The sequence below is a fragment of the Malaclemys terrapin genome, chromosome 9 (genome assembly GCF_027887155.1).
Source record: "Malaclemys terrapin pileata isolate rMalTer1 chromosome 9, rMalTer1.hap1, whole genome shotgun sequence".
Lineage (NCBI taxonomy): Eukaryota > Metazoa > Chordata > Testudines > Emydidae > Malaclemys > Malaclemys terrapin.
The window spans coordinates 641857-659464 of NC_071513.1; the positions used below are offsets into that span (position 1 = coordinate 641857).

Genomic DNA, 17608 nt, shown 5'->3' on the forward strand with positions numbered 1-17608 from the left:
CACCCTAGAAGGACCCTCAGGGGCAAGGATGTCGACCATCGAGTCAGACTCCTCCATGACCTCCTCTGCCTGGAGATTGAGGTTAAGGGCCATCCCCCTAAGGAGGTCCTGGTGTCCATCGCCGGTAGGGTGGTGGTGGTGCCTGCCACTGCCTCGTCTGGCGAGGCCCATGGGACAGGGTCTTCCTGCCCTTCTGGCTCTCTGCAGGCCGGGTCAGGTACCTCGGAGCCTCCCGTGACTGGAGGTGGCTCTAGCGTCACTGATGGTGCTGGTTTGGGTGCTGCGCCTGAGCATGACAGCCCAGAGTCCCTGTCTTGTGTGGGATCCTCAGGAGCCCTGGGGGTATGGCGAGCCAGCAATGTTGCTGGGGGGAGGGGGCACGGGGTGCAGATGCCACCAATGCCAGCCTGGAGCCCTGAGCCTGGGGGTAGGCCCAGGGAATCCAAAAGGGCCATTAGACTGGGCCCTGCCACTGGGGTGGCCAGCAACCGCCGGTGCCGAGGATTCCACTGGTCTGTGGTGCCGGGAGCGGAAGTGGCTGCATCGAGAGACAGAAGACTCAGCGTCTGACTCAAACGAGCAGTCTGTGCCCAACCACAGGGGGGGCAGAGTCAGACGGTGCTGGGGAGATGGCGAGTGGCACCGTAACATCATAGGCTTGCCACGATGATGAACCAGAGGCGGTGCAGCCATCGGTGCCGCAAAGGGTGCCACAGCCACATGCAGTGCTGGGCTAGACGTTGAAGCCGGTGCCGCTGACAGTGCTTGGGCCCGCCCCTCTGTGGCTGGGGACTGCGCCATCATGGCAATGAGGTCTCGCACTGCCTTGTGGGTGTCCGGCGTGGAGGGAAGGTCGAGCTCTTCCTCCAGATCCTCCCGAGTCGGGGAATCTATCAGCACTGGACTCGACGGGCCTCCCGTTGGGGCTGGAATCAACGAAGCTGGGTCTTGAGGCCCATACCGTGGGTGTCCTGCCAGGGGACGCACCCCGCTGGAGTCCCCTCGCGGCTTCTTGATGGGGGAACGACCCCTGTCCGCCTTCTTTTTCTTATGCAGCACCAGGGACTGCGAGTGGTGCCTCCTGGTAGCACTGGCCTTACGAGCCGGGGAGCGGCACCGGTGGTCCTTGGAGGAGTCCTTCCTCAGTGCCGGGACATCCCACGCCGAGGCCAGGGCGCTGCGCACTGATGATGCCGGTGCTGCTTCCAGTGCCGGCTGTGGGTGGAGGGCCGACTCCATCAGGAGAAGCTTCAAACAATAGTCCTGCTCTCTCTTAATCCTGGGTCTGAAGCTCCTGCAAATTGGGCATTTATCTGTCTGATGGCCCTCTCCTAAGCACTTGAGACAGGCAGTGTGCGGGTCACTTGTGGGCATAGGTTTCACACACCTCTTGCACGCCTTAACCCCCTGCGACCGAGGCATGCCCCGGTGCCTGGGGAAACTAGGGCGGGGGGAAGTAAGTAAGCCCAACTAATCTAGAAACTAATATGTAACGAACTAACAAGTATGTACAACTAGGAAAAGGAAACCACTAGGTAGGCACTTGCGAATGCAAGAGACTGAGCTGCTCCAAAGACCGTCACTGGCGGCAAGAAGGAACTGAGCAGGCAGTGGGTCGGCAGGGACCTATATACACTGCCATAAAGGCGTCACTCCAGGGGTCTCCACAGCCGATCCGACGGGTACCACTAGGGGAAAAACCTTCTGACGACTGTGCACGCGGCGCGCGCACACTATTGGAATGGACATGAGCAATCACTCGAAGAAGAAACAGGGAAGCTCAAGTAGGAGTAGAGAGGTTATCTTATCTCTGTATTTGGCACTGCTGTGACCATTACTGGAATATCATGTCCATGTCTGGTGCTCACAATTCAAGAGGATGTTGATAAATTGGAGAGGGCTCAGAGATGAGTCACAAGAATGACTAAAGGATTAGAAAACATGCCTTATAGTGACATACCCCAGCAGTTCAATCTATTTAGCATATCAAAGAGAAGGTTAAGGGATGACTTGATTACAGTCTATAAGCACCTACCTGGGGAACAAATATTTAACAATGGGCTCTTCAATCAGACAAAGGTATGACATGATCCAATGACTGGAAGATGATGCTAGGTAAATTCAGACTGGAAATAGGGTGTAATTTTTTAACAGAGGGAGTAATTAACCATTGGAACAGCTTATTGATGGTCATAATGGATTCTCCATCACAGGTAATGTTTAAATCAAGGTTGGATGTTTTCTAAAAGCTCTGCTCTCGGAATTATCCCGGGGCAGTTCTATGGCCTGTGCTATGTAGGAGGTCATATTAGATTATCACAATGGTCCATGTAGTAGGAAGAGAGCCTGAGACATAAGCCCTTGTATCAGAGGCCTCAGATGAGACAGGACCTGCTCACAGAATCTGGCAAGAACAGGGCTGATATTGCAGAAATACACATTCCTAAGAAGTGCTAATCACAGAGTACTCACACAAACACATCCCGATATTAAGTGGTACCAGAACATCCCGATGTCAAGGATCCCAAGAACAACAGGAACACACTGACCCCTCCTAAAAGAGAAGGTCAGAATGACAGTACGTAATAGAGATGTTTTGATTGAACCAACATGTACAAGGTGGTAATTAGCCACGTCAGGAGGCAGTGACTAACTATGTCAGAGGCAGTACATAACTTGTTTGTATCAGGGTATAAAGATGTATCTCAGAGAATCTTTGTCAGCTGAGGGGGGAATGAAAAGTCCCACCATTCACTGAACCGCGTCCATTGTCACGGGCATACGTGTCTTAGTATCCTTGTAGTCTGCCAGGTACTAATACTGTACTTTGTCGACAATAAACCTGGCCTGGTGCCTTTGTACCTTAACAGGTCTTGTGGTCATTGGGTGGTTCGCTCAAGGTCTGCTGTGCTATCTGTCTGCGCAGAGCTGAGGCAGCACACAGGAAGAACACACACACACAGCCAAACTTCTGACCACAGTTCCTTCTGGCCTTAGAATCTATCTTGAAAGTCTACATGAGGTCTAGAATGTGTTAGCTGCCACACCTCACCTCCTTCCTAGACACCTTTTATCCTCACCAGGACAAACCCTAGCAGGTTCGGGACCCTGGATGTGCAGGCATCTTGATCCCACCAGTGGAAGTGTGCAGGGACCATTTGTTCTCTGTGGATTGGTAAAAGGCACTGCTGCTTAAAGGGAAGCTCTGAATCATTATCCAAACCCTCCTCCCAACTAGTGAACACGGGGAGAGAACAACTTGGGCAAAACAGGCAAGAGATGAGCAACCTGGTGAGGCTGAACAATGTACTTATTTAGGAGCAGGAAAGGTGCAGACAATAGTTCTTGAGATTTGGTGTGTATAGCTCACTGGGCCCTGTATAGTTCAGGGCAAGATCTGTGGGAATGCAGGGGAACGGGAAAGGGAGCATGCTAGGGTCATGGGGCTCAGACTCTGAACATGCACATGTGCACGCGCGCACACACACACACACACCCCTTTCGCAAAGTAAGCTCTCTGTATTTGTTTGAGGACGTCTGCAATACAGGGTTTCATCTGGTATAAATAAAGTACAAAATCTTACAATGTCTTAATCATTATTTTAACAAAAATACTAAAAACTTAGTAAAAACTGAAACCAAAGGGGGAGGGGAGACTACCAATCACACGGGATCTCCATAAATCTTTGTAGAAACCGGAGTAAAAACATTTTCTCTGTATGATAAAAATTACTCCCTCCCCTCCAAGAAGGGCAGCTGCAGAACACGGCGCCTGGGCAGGTGCCCCAGGGACAGAGGGTTGGGAACAGCCCCCACTGGGGGAGGCTGTATCCAGTCCACAGTGATGTCTCCCTCTGGATCGGGCCCAAGTGCCATGGCTCAGTAGCGTCCAAATGGATTGTTGTTCTGCTGTGGCTGTGTATCTGTTCAGATCAAACACAGAGTTAGACAATCACAGGATTCTGGTCCAGTTAGGAGATGCCCATCAGCTCTGCAATTCAGAGTCTGATTGTGAAGCGGAGGGGCTAGGTAGGCAAGAGAAGGGGGCTACCCAGGTCTTAGCCTGGGACACTGCGCCTGTGTATCACTTGTGGCACTTGATGCTCTGTTCAGATGCCAGACACTCTGGTGCCAGCTCCTGAGGCTTAGGCTAGCAGTACTATCAACATTCCACATGCTGCTGCAAAGGTGGGGATAAAGTGTGTCAAACCCAGCTCTCTACGCCTCTTCTGCTCAGCTCCACACTCCTCCTTGGTGTGAAATAGGTGTGGAACAATGTGGCACTGAAAGGGAGTGGGTAGCTGCCTAGGTGATGAGGTTGGAAGCTGAATTATTCTCTGGGCTTTTCTCTTTTAAACAGAACACCTGTCACCCCTAGTTCTGTGCAGCACCCCCACCATACAGAAACTCAAACACCGCTACCGCCACCAGGTGGGTGCACAGCATGAGCTGCGCTGGGCCAGCTAACTACCCTGGAGTTCCCATCAATCATCTAACCTGAAGAAAACTTGGAAACTTCAGCTAGTGTAGAATTCAGAGGCTCACATCAACCAGGAGCATGTCATCAGTGCCCACAGACCACACGGTCCACTTACTATCCCGGTGCTGGTTTCAAGACCTATCTGGCTTGAGAGCAGGCTACCTTAGAGACCTGCCTCCCCTCAAACTCCAGCCCGACTTGGATGCTGTTGCTGATCACTTTAGATGCAGCGTGCTCCAGGGTTGGCTCCTGACTACAGGGCTCGCTAGCCCTGCGTGGCCAGACTGCCGTGACTTGTTGGTTTACTGTCACCTTGTGAGTGGGAGCATTCAGAGTCTGTCATTCCATTACAAAATCCAGCCATACGGCATGCTGCTGGGCAGGCCCTCAGCAGGGCAAACCCAGCCCCAGCCCCACACTGGGAAAGCCTGCTGGTCACAGGGCATTGGAGAGATGTTTTTTTCTCCCTCTACAAGTGTTTTAATCAAATTCACTGCTCATGAAGGCATCAGCCTGACAGTCCTGGAGACTAACGGTACAGCACAGACGACAGCAGCGCAAGCATCTCCTGCCCCGAGTCTCATCTGAGTTGGACAGGGAGGAGCATGACTCACCCAATGCTTTGTGCTCTCTGCTGAGACTAACCAAAGGGAGTGATCTGTGCCAAGTGGGATGGTGCTTTCAGCGGTGTGGATGTGAGCACTTGGAACACAGCAGTCTCCAAGACACACTCTAGCTGGGCTATATCACTGGGGTTATCTCTAGCTGCAGCCTCTTTCATACAGCAAGGAGGTTGCAAGGTTTCTGCTGGATACAAGACCTTGCCCCAGTTACAGCAATATGATCTACATGGGAGCATGCCCAGGCTCTCGGAAACTCCAGCTAGAGAAAAAGGAGCAACCCTTGAAGTGGTGCTTCTTACAGGGAATGTCATACACCTGTGCTTTGGGATCTGACTGGCCCCACATTCACTCCTGGTGCAATCTGGGGGGATGGTTTTACTCTATAAAGACCTTTATGATTTAGGGCCTGTCTACACTACAACTTTAAACTCAGTGGGTAACCAGTTAGTGACATGGCCAGCTTGAAACACGGCTTGTGTCTGTACACAACACAATCACTACTCAGGGAGGCGTTGGCCTTGCCGCCAGAAACATTATTTTCTTCCTATAACCCAGTCCACAGGCTTTCTGCAGCGCAGACCTGCTAAAATCACGACAGTGTAACCTGCATGGCAGGTCCTCCTTCCTTTTCCATTCTGCAAGAGGGCAATGCATTCTGGGATGCCACCTGAGCTGCTGGTGCCACTCTGTGTGTGTTCTCCAGGCACTCTCCGATCGCGAGGCCCTATGGGAGAGCAGCTCTGACTTTCAGGAATGCACTGACATGGCGAGGTAGCACAGTAGGTGAGTCCACACAGCAGCTCTTTATACAACTCAGCCCTGTTTATTGTAACCAGGACAGAAGAGAGATTCATGAGGGTTGCAAAAATGACTATAGTTGTGCTGTAAACAGGTCCTTAGAGGCAGCCTCTCTCTCTACTTTCAGATTATCCCCTGGAAACACATGCACTAGAAGCCCCTCAGATTGCACTAACTGGGAGCACTCAGCCCTAGAATTCACTTCCTCCACTGCAGAGGATGACATGGTGCAAGGCCTAAGCTGTTTGGTCAGGCATTCTCAGAGGGACCAGGGCGATATGTGGTTAGGTTGATGGACATAGGCGCTGACCCCATGGGTGCTCCAGGGCTGGAACACCCACAGGGAAAAATTAGTGGGTGCTCTGCACCCACCGGCTGCCAAACTCCCCTCACCCCCCACCCCACCTCTCCTCCTCCCCGACCCTGAGCACGCCACATCCCCATTCCTCTACCTACCTCCCAGCGCTTCTCGGGACTTTTTGGGAGGAATGGGGGCGGGGGGGGACTTTGGGGAAAGGTTGGAAAGGGGGCGGGAGGGGGGGACTTCAGGGAAAGGTTGGCATGGCGGCGGGGCAAGGGCAGGGCCAGGGGTGGGGTCGAGCCAAGAACAGTGGAAGTCGGCACCTATGCTGATGGATAGCATTAATGTTGGCTGTTATTTAGTGTGGACTCTTCTAGAGGCTGATTGTAAATGCACATTTTACATAGGAAAGATAAAACATGACTTCTGCAGTGGCATAGGTGTTCCTGGTGCTTTTCAGACAAAGAAAGTCACAGGCCCTGTCCTGTGAAGTGCACATTCTAGGGATCTATGTAAAGAAATCCAATCAACCAAGTCCACACAAGACTACCACGTGGTTGGTACTGAGCACTGCCAGATTTCAACCTGGAACCTAGAAGTGAAAGGCTCCATAACTCAATCAGGCAACCAGTCATGTCATGATACAGGGTGGAAATGGTGGCCTAGACGGGAAAAGTACCATTTACCCCAGTCACCAACCACCCTGTGCCTCCGAATTCTTTTTCTTGATTGTCACTATGGCTCTCAACACCTTGGAGAAACTCTGCAATCTCACTTGCATCTCACTGGCTTGGTGTATAATGCAGCCCCAGTGAAGCATATACAGGCACTGGAAGGAATATGTAACAGCCCATAAAGGAATATCTAATAGTCCCTGCAGTCTCAGCCTCATAAGGGAAAGAACGCTGGAGGGGACGGAATCTAATTTTAAATTGTATACAGAAAACTGCAAAGTTTTTGCATCACTGTGTTCGATGGTTCTGCTGCACTGAGATGGGGTCACTTGGGGCAGGGTTCGATGCACCTGGGCACAGCTGGGAAGTAAGGCAGCATATGTTTGCATGCAGCATTCCTTTGGGCAGGGCTCTGGCTTGGGTGTTGAATAGTTTAATTGCCAGTTTTATTGTATAAAATTACTGACGTGATCCCTACAACAGCAGGGTGGTCTGGAGGGATACACTGCCCTGCTGGGCCTCAGGCAGCATCCCACATGGCAGTGCTCACTGACCATGTCCTGAATAAAGCACCTCCCTGGCTGCCCCATCAGGCACGAGCTCCAGAATTTATACTACCGTTGAGATCGTTGGGAGCCAGCAACGATGGAGGCAGTGGCACTGACATCCAGAAAAGCAGACCTGACACGTTTGGGAGAGCTGCCCGACAGCCTCCACAGTCACTGCTGCCCTGGCCCTTCTGTCTGCAACAGGTCTAGAAGGCTGCTCACTTGGTTGGTAATACTGTGTGCTCCTCTCTCTGCCTGCGGCTCTGGCACCACTAACAGCAGCTATGGTCATAAGAACATAGGAATGGCTATACTGGGTCAGACCAATGGTCCATCTAGCCAAGTATCCTGTCTTCTGACAGTGGCCAGTGCCAGGTGCTTCAGAGGGAATGAACAGAACAGGGTAGTTAATGCATGATCCAAACTCAGCTTCTGGCAGTCAGAGGCTTAGGGACACCCAGACATGGGGTTGCATCTCTGACCATCTGGGCTAATAGCCATTGATAGACCTATCCTCCATTAACTTAACTTAACTAATTCTTTTTTGAACTCTGTTATAGTTTTGGCCTTCACAACATCCCCTGGCAATGAGTTCCACAAGTTGGCTGTGCTTCGAGTGAAGAAGTACTTCCTTATGTTTGTTTTAAACCTGCAGCCTATTAATTTTATTGGGTGACCCCTGGTTCTTATGTTATGTGAAGGGATAAATAATACTTCCTTAATCACTTTCACCACACCAGTCATGATTTTATAGTCCTCTATCATATCCCCACCCTTAATCATCTCTTTTCCAAGCTGAACAGTCCCAGTCTTTTTAATCTCTCCTCACGTGGAAGCTGTTCCATACCCATAATCGTTTCTATTGCCTCTCTATATAATTTTCCATTTCTAATACATCTTTTTTGAGATGGGGCAACCAGATCTGCAGATAGTATTTAAGGTGTGGGCGTACCATAGATCTATATAGTGGCATTATGATATTTACTGTCTTACTGGCTATCCCTTTCTTAATGGTTCCACTCTGTCTGCTTTTTTGACCACCACTGCACTTTGAGTGGATGTTTTCAGAGAACTATCCACAATGACTCCAAGATCTCTTTCTTGAGTGGTAACAGCTAATTTAGATCCCATCATTTGGTATGAATAATTGGGATTATGTTTTTCAATGTGCATTACTTTGCATTTATTAACAATAAATTTCATCTACCATTTTCTTGCCCAGTCATCAGTTTTATGAGATTCCCTTTGTAACTCTTTGCAGTCTGCCTGGGACTTAACTATCTCGAGTAACTTTGTATCATCTGAAAACTTGGCCACTTCACTGTTTACCCCTTTTTCCAGATTATTATGAATATGTTGAACAGCACTGGTCCCAGTAAAGATCCCTGGGGGACACCATTAATTTACCTCTTTCCATTCTGAAAGCTGACCATTTATATCTACCCTTTATTTCCTGTCTTTTAACCACTTACTGATCCATGAGAGAACCTTCCCTCTTATCCCATGACAGCTTACTATGCTTAACAGCCTTTGGTGAGGGTCCTTGTCAAAGGCTTTCCGAAAGTCTAAGTACACGCTATCTACTGGATCCCCCTTGTCCACGTTTGTTGATCCCCTCAAAGAATTCTAATAGATTGGTGAGGCAAGATTTCCCTTTACAAAGTCACGTTGGCTCTTCCCCAACAATCCGTGTTCACCGAGAGATGATGTGTAAAGAGACAGAGAAGCCTGGGCTTGCCCTCCCCTCACTATCACTTTACAGTAGGGCTTGTTCTATGGAGAAAGACACTTTGGGTGGGGCAGGGAGAAGAGTAAGAAAAACGAAGCGTGCTAATTTCTTACTAGAGAGTTGCTGCTGAAGCTGTCGGACCAGGGCAGCTGTTTGCTGCTGCTGCTGTGTCTGCTGGAGACCCTGGCGCTGGAACTAGAGAGAGAGAAACATGATTAACAAGTGCCACTAGGCTTGTGGGGATTCAGCAAATGCTCCCCATGTCAGGCCGCAGCTAGTGGGGTGGAGAAGGAGAGTGCTGCAGGGAGCAGGTGGGAGGATCTATGGATGAATGACTCTCCCCTCCAGCTCTGTGACACACTTACAATGGGCTGTTGAGGAGGAAGAGCCTGCATCCCCAGGCCAGGCGGCTGGCCCTGGGCTTGTGGCTGAGGGACTGTGGACACCTGTGGCTGTTGTTGTGGTGGTGCCTGTTGCTGCTGCTGTTGCTGCTGTTGTTGTTGTTGTTGCTGCTGTTGCTGTTGTTGCTGTTGCTGCTGCTGCTGTTGTTGCTGAAAAAGAAGAAGCAGAAGAGACCATTAGGGATGTGTCCTGGGGAGGGCTATCCAATAAGACAGTCAGCCTAGGGAATACTACAGGGAAAAATCTGAAATTCAATAAATAAACAGGGACCTTCCCTGGCTGCCCCTCAACTTTATTGATGGTGATGTTTGGGAAAAGTCTGGACCCGCTTTTTTTCTTTAATTGAAAAAGCAAAGAACAAAATAAAAGGGTAAACATGCATGCGATGTTGTGTGCATGAAGAAATTACTCACCTTGTGCAGTAACGATGGTTCTTCGAGAGGTGTCCCCCTACGGTGCTCCACTGCAGGTGTGTCTGCGTCCCTGCGCGGCTGATCGGAGAGCTTTGGTAGCAGTGTCCATTCAGCCTGCGCATGCGCTGCCCTACCCCCTCATGCCCTCCACGAGGCTAACCAGTGTTGCTCAGGTGAACCCCTCCTCAGTTCCTTCTCTACTGCAAAGTGAATGATGAGAACGCCGAAGTAGAAGGGAGGAGGGTGGGTCGTGGAGCACCGATAGGGACACACATCTGCACAAGGTGAGTAACTTCTTCTAGTAGTGTTCCTATGTGCTCCATTGTAGGCGACTCCCGAGCAGTATCCCCTACTGGAGGCTGTGGCTTTGGAGTTGAGTCTCTGATGGATGACAGTACCATGGTGCCAAATCTGGCGTCTGCAGCAGAGTCCCCAAGGCTGGCACGATGTTCAGCAAATGTATGCGCAGATGCCAAGGTAACTGCTCTGTAGATTTCTGATATAGGGATACCCTTGGAGAAGGCGACGGATGAGGAAACCAATCTCGCAGAATGTGAGAGATTGTAGATGGGGTGCTAAATTGCACATCTGATAACAGAGTTTGATAATTTGAGACCCATTTAGAGAATTTTTGAGCTGAAATCGCTATGCCTCCAGCCCTGTCCATGACAGAGAGGAAGAGTCTTGGAGATTTTCTAAAAACTCTTGTCCTGTCCAAATAATAGGCCAAGGTTCTCCTTACATCGAGTGTATGGAGGATGGCTTGACCTATTATGCTGGTGAGGCTTGGGTTAAAAGGTTGGAAGGTGAATGAGTTGGTTCACATGAAATGTGGAAGTCACCTTGGGTGTGAACTTCGGATGTGGTTTAAGCAAGACTTTGTCAGGGAAGAACACTGTGAAGGGGGGATGCGCCATAAAGGTTGCTATCTCCCCTATCCTTCTTGTCGAGGCAATGGTGATAAAGAACGGCGTCTGTGACACTGCACCCCATATTCTTCATAGTGATATTATGATGATATGGTTATAGCATAATTATGATGCATTTTATGCACGATAAGTCATGTGAGGTGTCATTGAAAAAAGGTATGATTTGCTTAATATGATTATTCTATTTGTATGCATGTATCGTTTTTGTATCTGAAGTTATGAATGTGGACTATGTATCTATATTTCAAATGTAGTTACACCTGGGAAACGCCCACTAGACAAGATGCTGTCAGTCTAGAAAGCTGGAAAGGGTATATTCAGGTGAATGTGCCATTAGGGAGAACAATAGGCATTAAGAGAAGCTTATCTCCCACCTGGTAAGCCTTACTGAGAACACCACAGACAGTCACCTGTGAGTGATGGCTGCTATGACTATACAAGGACATGTGACCAGGCCCCATGATGCTGGTCTCCATTTTGGAATGTCAGTGTTTTTCCACAGACTGGTCTGGGAACCAAACTTGAGAACAAAGGGTTCCCGCCATATGCTAAGGCTATATAAGGCAGGGAGTGACATCATCTGGAGTTCTTCATTCCCAACACAAGAAAACTCCCGGAAACACCTGAGGAACAAAGACTGACCTGGGGGAAGTGCTGGACCCAGGCTAAAGGGATTTCTGGCCCGTGTACAAAAAAGACCTGGGGATTCCAAGCTGTAAAGCAAGTGCAGCTTGCCCCTTAAGAATCTGCAGCCTGCTTGTTCATATCCAGTCTATTTAGTATATTAAGCTTAGTTTGCGTTTTTTGTTTATTTGCTAGGTAATCTGCTTTGATCTATATCTTTGACCATATTGGTGTGTATAACAAAATTCATTCCACACATGTGTGGGAAAAATTAGAGGGAACACTGTTTAGGACTACAGGTAGAGTGGCCGCATCCAGGATAACTTTTTTGAACTGGCACCAGATCTGGAATCTAGTCCGCTTCTATAGGTAAGTACGATGGGTAGCCACTTTCCTAGTGTGCAATAACACTTCCTGTACCTTTTCAGAGCATGATGTTTCTATGCGCTGGAACCATGAAGGAGCCAGGCTTTGAGCCGTAGTATCCATAGGTTGGGATGGAGAGTGTTTCTCATTCTGCAAGAGGGGGTAAGGAGTTGTTGGAAGAGTCATCGGTGGACAGAGCACCAATTGTGACAGATAAGGGTACCATGTCTGTCTGGATCGGTGGGAGCAATCGGTATTTTGTTTGCTTTTTCTCTTTTTATTTTCAACAGGAATTTCAGCAACAGAGGAAATGGGAGAAAGGTGGAAAGAAGGCCCTTGTCTCACGAGAGGAGGCAAACATCCCCCATAAGAGTGCTGGCCAATGTCCATTCTGGAGCAGTACCATGGACATTTCTTGTTCTGGTAAGTAGCGAACAAGTCTATTATCAGTGTCCCCCATTGTCGGAATATGTCAGAGTACCACTGAGTCTATCTCCCACTTGTGGTTGTGTGGGAATTCGTGGCTGAGATTGTCTGCTATCATGTTGTGTACTCTTGGTAGTTAAGCTGCTGATATTGTAACATTGTAGGAAATAAACCAGTTCCATAGCTTTAGTGCTTCCACTAGTGCCTCCTTGATGGTGTATGTAATACATGCACGCGATATTGTCCGTCATGACCTTTGTGCACGTGCCTCTGATCAGCAGAAGGAAATTAGCACACACGTTCCTGACCACTCTGAGTTTGAGTAGATTGATGTGAAGCCACGTCTCGGATGGAGACCATTTGCCCTGCACTGCAAGATCATTGATATGTGCGCCCCATCCTATCAGAGATGCATCGGTGGTGAGAAATAGTGAGGGGGAAGGCAGAGTGAACGGGATTCCCATGCAGGTGTTTGCTGCTCTTTCCATGGATTCAAGGATTGTTTGATTTTGGTGGGCATCGATAGGAGTTTATCTATGTTGTCTTTGCTTGGTCTGTAAACCGAACTGAACCATAATTGGAGGCATCTCATGTGAAATCTGGCCTGAGCTATCATCCATGTGCCTGTGGCCATGTGCCCCAGAAGCTGAAGCCAATATTTGAGGGCTGGAGTGCACTGTCTCTATAAGTGTGGACAGACTGAGGAACCTGTGTTGTTGGAGAAGCACTCTTGCTCAGAGTCGACATTGGATCCTATGAATTCTAGTCTCTGTACCAGTATTAATGTTGATTTTTTGCATTGATTTGTAGGTCCAGATTCTTGAACAGATCCAGAGCGATTCTGGTAACTCGCTGGGTTTTGATGAAGGAATGCGCCCTGAAGAGACAATCATCCAGGTAAGGGTAGATCATAATGCCCTGGGAATGTAGGTGAGCTGCCACCACAGACAGGATCTTGACGAATACTCTGGGGGCCAATGAGAGAGCAAAAGGGAGTACTCTATACTGGTAGTGGTCCTGGCCTAATGTCAATCTGAGATATCTTCTGTGACATGGTATGATTGAAATGTGGAAGTACGCATCTTGGAGGTCACGGACCATGAACCAGTCACCTTTTTCTAATGCTGGAATAATAAAGTGACCATCTTGAACTTCTGAGTCTTCACAAATTTGTTGAGCACCCTGAGGTCTACTATGGGTCTCCAACTTCGCTTTTTCTTGGGTATCAGGAAATAACGAGAGTAAAAGTCTTTGCGTCTTAGATGTACTGGTTTTATGGATTCTACACTGAGGAGATGGTCTATCTCTTGATGTAATAGGTTCTTATGAGAAGGGTCACTGAAGAGGGACGCGGAAGGGTGTTTGGGGGGGAGGGGAAATAGATGGAGTACCAATCTCGAATAATCTCCAGTACTCATCTGTCAGAGGTTATCCCAGGTGCTGCACAATGGGTCAAGATGCCGGCATCCGTAGGGATGAGAGGGGTTTTCCAATGTTGGATGATATTGAAGAGACTGGTCTGATGGCACCTCAAACAACCCAACAAAACTGTCGTTTTGAGATGGATGGCTACGAAGAAGTAGGTTGAGGGCCTGAAGATTTCCGTTTGTAGAACCTAGACTTCTTTTTTGGGGGTTCAATACAAGCATTGGGATGAATATTGTGACAAGTGGGCGGAACAAAGGTGTGTAGATTCTGAGCAATCAAAGAGTAGCCCTGGAATCTTTTAAAGTGTGAAGGGAAGGGTCTGTCTTTTTCACAAAGAGCTTTGTATCTTCAAAGAGAAGGTCCTCTACGGTTGTTTGCACCTCTTTGGGGAAACCGAATAACTGCAGCCAAGAAACTTCCCATCACAACGGCGTGGAGATGGAACGTGCTGTCGTGTCAGCTGCATCGAGTGCAGACTGGAGTGACATCTTTGCCACTTGTTGGCCTTCATTAATGATGGCTTTGAATTGGTTCTTGTGAGAATCTGGGAGCTGCTCAATAAAGGAATTGAATTTTGAGTAGTTGATGTAATCATATTTTGCCACTAAGGGCTGATAGTTTGCCGATACAGAACTGTAAAGTGCTGATGAGTATATTTTTCTCCCCAAAAGACAGAGGCACTTCCAGTCCCAGTCATGGGGGCTGGATTTCAGATGATGCTGATGGCCTCTTGAGCTCAGCATGTCCACAATGACTGAATTGGGGGGTGGGTGGGAGAAGAGAAATTCTGTGTCTTTCGCTGGCATGTAACACTTTTATCGTCCCGCTGGCATGTTGGTGGGACCGATGCCAGGGTCTGCCATATGAGTTTGACAGGGTCCAAGAGGGCCCCATTAATAGGGAGAGCTACTCTGGACAAAGTGAATAAAATGTCCAATAGTTTATGGTGTGACTCAGTCACCTCTTGTAATGGTAGTTGTAATGCATCTGCCATCCTATGAGCTAGCTCCTGGAAAAAGCTTGAAATCATCTGCCAACAATGGAGAAGGGGGCATCACTGTCTCATCTGGTGATGAAGATGAGAAGTTGGTCAAGGTGGGGGGTAATCTCCTCCTCGACTTCAGCCTCTTGTTCCCTCATGACTGTTCGGGGGGCTCAGACGCCCTCAATGCGGTGGGTATCTCAGGACAAGCTAGAGCCATAGGAGGCATGGTGTCTCTGTGCCTGCCAAGAATCCTAGTAAGGCCATCGAGAGGGTGGGAAAGGCCCTGGAGGTTGGTACCATGGCTGCCCATATCAAGGAGGCTCGGAGTCAGAGGGGCAGTACAGTTGAGGTCTATACTGGAAATGGGTACCATAGGGTGGATGAGAGGAATGGCGGGAGACTATGTCCTCTTGCTCACTATCTGACTCAGCACTCGAAAATGGGGGTGCAAGGCATGATGTCACTGGTGAACCTGGAACTCTGGGTGGACTCAGTGCTGGGACCCCGGTACCGAGTAGAGGTGAGTCCAGTGCATCAAACACCGAAACGTCTGTCATGTACTGAAAATCTGGTGGTGCCACAGTCATTGGTACCAGTAGCATTTAGCAGTGCTGAGAGGTCTGCACCGAAGGGGCTGGCAATGCTGTCCTGATTGCGCGGTCTGCCGGTCGTGACGGTACCGACATTGAGGTCTGCACATCAGGAGCCTTCTCCAGGGTGGATTCTCTAGTTTTCTTGTGCCCAGGCAGTACCAATGATTCCTTGCCTGTGCCCATCGGGTCCTTAGGCAGTCCCAGATGTTCTGTTGGGGTGGTAGGTACCATGCGAGCCCCGGTTCAGGATTCGGTACCGATGATACCGAGCAAGCCGAGATGGTTTTTGGTTTGGTCAGGGCTCGCTGTGGGGACTACTGGCCCTTTTCTTAGAGGCCTTGTAAGAGTGGCTCGGGGTTGACTTCTTAGGCTCACCACCCTTAGATGTAGAGGGTTGCGGTGAGAATTCCTGCCGTCCGGAGTCTTGGTGCAACTCCGAGGGTGGTTGGAGGGCCGCTTCCATTAGAAGAACCTTGAGTCTCAGTTCTCTATCCTTTCTAGATCTGTGTTTCAATTGTTGGCATAAACTATACTTCTGTGGGATGTGGTTCTCTTCAAGATAGCAGACGCACTGAGAATGTCAATCAGTCACTGGGATAGATTCTTTGCAACTGAGACACTTCTTGAAGCCCGGTGAACCAGGTATACCCTGTCCCGGAGGGGGACGGACGACCCCAGATGGGCGGGGGAGGGAGTAGAAGAAAAACTAAGTAAAGTTTGTTTTTTTGTTTTAGCTAAATAAATGATAAAGGAGTGAAAAAGAAAAGGGAGCGCTAAAAGATTATAGAAACAATTAGAGAAACAATTAGCAATTCTATAGGTTTCAGAGTAGCAGCCATGTTAGTCTGTATCTGCAAAAAGAACAGGAGTACTTGTGGCACCTTAGAGACTAACAAATTTATTAGAGCATAAGCTTTCGTGGGCTACAGCCCACTTCTTCGGATGCATAGAATGGAACCTATATTGAGGAGATATATATACACACATACAGAGAGCATGAACAGGTGGGAGTTGTCTTACCAACCAATTAATTGGCCTCTCAGAGTTGGTAAGACAACTCCCACCTGTTCATGCTCTCTGTATGTGTGTATATATATCTCCTCAATATAGGTTCCATTCTATGCATCCGAAGAAGTGGGCTGTAGCCCACGAAAGCTTATGCTCTAATAAATTTGTTAGTCTCTAAGGTGCCACAAATACTCCTGTTCTTTTAGCAATTCTATAGAAAGTAATGATCCACTAACGGACTGCTGAAGCTCCATCTCTAGCCAGGGGCGGTTGAGAAGGAACCGGGAAGGGTGGGGTGGGGGAGTGTGCGTGCTCGGGCCAAACAGACACTACTACCAAATTCTCTGATCAGCAGCGCAGGGACTCAGATAAACCTACAGCAGAGCACCCATAGGGACACTACTTGAAGTAGTAGTAGACCTTACAATCAGTTAGGGAATACAGTTCACTTGAACCCAGTAGCCCCAAAAATTCATTGTTTAAAATAAAATTTCCCTTGTAATTCTCAATCGATTTCTACCATTTCAGGAGCAGGTGTGTTAATACCTATGTTACCGTGTCATCTATGTCATGGATCCAACATTCATCAAACCCTACTCTAAAGCCAGGGAATAATCCACTTCCATCAACACATAGATTCTCCTAATCTAGGAGAAGTTTCTATCTGAGGGCTCACCTAAAATTAGCACATCACTGTAAGACCGCATACAAGGAACAAGTGAGGAGCCCTTTGCCGTTAACAATCACCAAAAGGAAATAAAAGCTGAATATTAGGGGACATTTTGTAATAATGAAATCTCCTAGCCCATGGGACAGCCTCCCAAAGGCAAGGCTGGAAGCCTCACCAAGGTCTACCTGGGACACGTCACACTGGAAAAAGCCAGAGGGTTCATCTACATATAAACTGTCAGTGAAACAATTTAGCTGCCTTTAATGCCCAACCCCTGTGATTTTGGGCAGGACTGTGCACACGCTCATTTCAGAATAAGTGAGATAGGAATGTACCCACAGACTCACACTGAGCTCACTACAGGTGGGAATTACAATCAGCGTAGTCATTTCCATTCTAGCTACAGGACCCTATAACTTCTCCTATATGGAAAAGTCCTGCCCTTGACTCAGGCTGGGAGGGGATCTCCAGTTAAAGAGGTTCACTGAGAAGCCTGGACACATCTGGCTCACAAAGAATGTCTAAAGCAGCACTGGAGAGACAAGGCGGGTGAGATAATATCTTTTACTGGACCAACTTCAGGTGGTGAGTGACACAAGCTTTTGAGCCAC

General features: G+C 48.6%; 1 protein-coding gene across 2 annotated transcripts in view; it reads right to left on the minus strand.

The window, feature by feature from the left end:
• Positions 1 to 3499: 3499 nt before the first annotated feature.
• Positions 3500 to 17608, minus strand: part of MED12 (mediator complex subunit 12) — a 72044-nt gene continuing 57935 nt past the window's right edge. For both annotated transcript variants that reach the window (XM_054040151.1, XM_054040150.1), the window contains exons 42-44: positions 9519 to 9704; positions 9267 to 9348; positions 3500 to 3923 (exon numbers count right to left, since the gene is read on the minus strand). In XM_054040151.1, coding sequence (XP_053896126.1) covers positions 3880 to 3923; positions 9267 to 9348; positions 9519 to 9704 — 312 coding nt within the window. In that variant the 3' untranslated portion in view covers positions 3500 to 3879. The remainder of the gene's footprint in view (positions 3924 to 9266; positions 9349 to 9518; positions 9705 to 17608) is intronic.